Source organism: Trypanosoma theileri (genome assembly GCF_002087225.1).
Source record: "Trypanosoma theileri isolate Edinburgh chromosome Unknown TM35_Tth_26_V1, whole genome shotgun sequence".
NCBI classification, from domain to species: Eukaryota; Euglenozoa; class Kinetoplastea; order Trypanosomatida; family Trypanosomatidae; genus Trypanosoma; species Trypanosoma theileri.
In genome coordinates, this window is record NW_021639868.1 from 32,718 (window position 1) to 35,189 (window position 2,472).

A 2,472-nucleotide genomic window follows, 5' to 3' on the forward strand; every position below is an offset into this window, starting at 1 on the left:
ATCACTCGTGTTCCCGAGGTACTGCGCAAGCACGAACAGCTCCTGCTCCACCGTGGGTGACAGGTGGATCACGTGCCTCCTGAACTTGTTCAGCCGCGGCTGTAAAAACAGTGGGTCAATAAAGGCTAAATCCGTCACGGTTAGTAAAGGTAGAATAGCAATACCAGCAAACATGTGAACATGTTTATCTTCTAGTTCTTTTTGTAGTAGTTGCACCGCGTTAGACTCAACTACTACAAGTACCTGTGAGTGAAGGGGATGAGATGTAGTACTTGATGATTCATGAAGAATGCCCGCGGCTACACCAACATAAGACTCATCCATTGCACGCATTGCCATTGGATTATCTGCGAATATCATAGAGATCCCATTTAACGGTGAAGAAAGAGTTAAGCTTGTGCTGTAGCACTGAAAAGGATCAACTGTCATCAGATCATCATCCATATTTACGGCACGAAAGTTCTCCACAAAATGATACATAAACACCGTGCGACCACCTTGGTTACAGCGGCAAACGGCTCCCATGGAAACAGCAGTATCGCTGCACTCACCACCGAATTCCCCAATCACAAGTTCATCAATCAAATACCGGCGCTGGTTAAACAGAGATGTAATGAAGGTATCCATGTCCTTTAGCCATAATCTGCTGCTTATCGCTTGCATAAAGACCTCACCAGACATCCACCCAGCAACCATCATCGCACCATCATCATCATTTTTGAGAAAGTGCTGATGGTCCGTAAAGAAAGTCTGTCCGCTTTCTCTTAGATACTTCTCCATTGCTGTTTGGAATCGTTCCATAGCTACATACCGTGTGTCCGTCGCGAGTGGGTTCGTCCCTGTCGTAATTACTTGACCACTCACAAACGGAACACCTGCCTCTACAGCCCGACGCCATACACGTACCAACATTTCCTGCACACCTGATGGACCTAATAGATAGGCACCAGCAGTACGCTTGTCTGTCAGCATCCGCTGGATGAACTTCGCAGTATCTTGTAGAGGAGAGCCAAATATCAAAACAGCTTGGGGGCGGGTGTCCGCGAAGGCCTCCCAAGTAGCATTGAAAAGAGCATCTTCAGCAGGAACAGTAAGAGAGCTCTTCACTGTAAACACACTACTTAATTCGTAACCAATTTTTGACAGAACATTTAGTAATTGAACGTATTCAAGGTCACCATATGCCACACCTTGCAGATACATGAATCCCAGTCTTCTTACTCGCAGAGAACCAATAGCGTGGCGTACCATTGCCAATAATTCAGCACCAGGATCAGGGCGTACAAAGTACAAGTTTGGATCCCATGTCCTTACGTTGCTGGAAATAGTTAGTGGTCCAAATGCCACAAGATTGTGTTTCTTAATGGCAGACATAGCGTACGACAATGGTGCATCACCAAAAGGTCCTTGTACAGCCATTATTTCAGGGTGTTCATTTATTGCATCGTCAACAGTGGCTCCAATTTTCGCAATTGCGGTTTCTTTAAGAATTATTTCAACACGAACTCCCTCAACTGTGGTGAAATTATATGAAAAAAGGGAGGCATTAAATCCAGCATCTATACCATTTATAAGGTTTGCGGAAACTGGATAATCTATTAGTCTAAATGCCAACAACTTTACAGTGTCATTTTTTATACCGGTGCCTTGGCACAGTGCGCTGTGTGGGGTGTACACCAGCAGGTGGATGAGGCACAGCAGTGCAGTGAGGCACAGCAGCGGGCGGAAGTACGTGCGGCCGCAGCAGTGTGCCACACCTGTGGCCTTGGGAGTGTGGAAGTGCATAGCTTGTGTCTTGAAACTGCAGGGAGAGTACAAAAATAAAAGAGAAGGGAATAGAATGCAAAGAGAAATGAGGCACAGGTTGTGTGGAGAGTCCAGTTGTAACAATAAGCACAATTCAATGTACAATAAAACAATGTGAATTATATGGGTAATGGGATGACTTGTGGCACCGAGCATCACCACAACAACACAGTAACACACAGCACAGAACATTTCGTGGGTGCACAAGGTACCACTCAGGTGTACAGCGAGGCCAGTAAAGCCACCTGTCTCGCAGATGCATAAGGTCCTGCAAACACACAAAACACATGCACCCCTGAAATATGGAACAGCAGATGCATGCTCCCCTCGCCAGTGAGAACAGGTGTTGCTTGGCATCCCACAGAGGCCGCATAACGACAGTTGTGATGGTGCACACGCACATGAAAGGAGGGAGTCAACATCAGAAAAATATAAAGAATAAATACACAAAAACGAGAAAAAAAAACATGATAACACAGAAACAGTAAAGACAAGACATTCTATGTTTTTTTTTTTTTTTTTGGTTTTGTCTAATCACATTTACCAAGTATTCACACTTCACCGCCACTACACCTAATACTTGGACGGTGCACGAAATTGAGGAATACTCCAAACGACAATAGAGAGAATTATATATATATATATATATATATATATATATATATA

At 44.3% G+C, this 2,472-nt stretch overlaps 1 protein-coding gene across 1 annotated transcript; it reads right to left on the reverse strand.

The window, feature by feature from the left end:
- On the reverse strand, positions 1–2,163 carry TM35_000261130 (receptor-type adenylate cyclase; the record flags this gene model as incomplete). Its single annotated transcript, XM_029027850.1, has 1 exon — positions 1–2,163. A coding segment is annotated over one exon (2,163 nt), but the record flags the coding sequence as incomplete, so codon positions are not given.
- Positions 2,164–2,472: the final 309 nt, after the last annotated feature.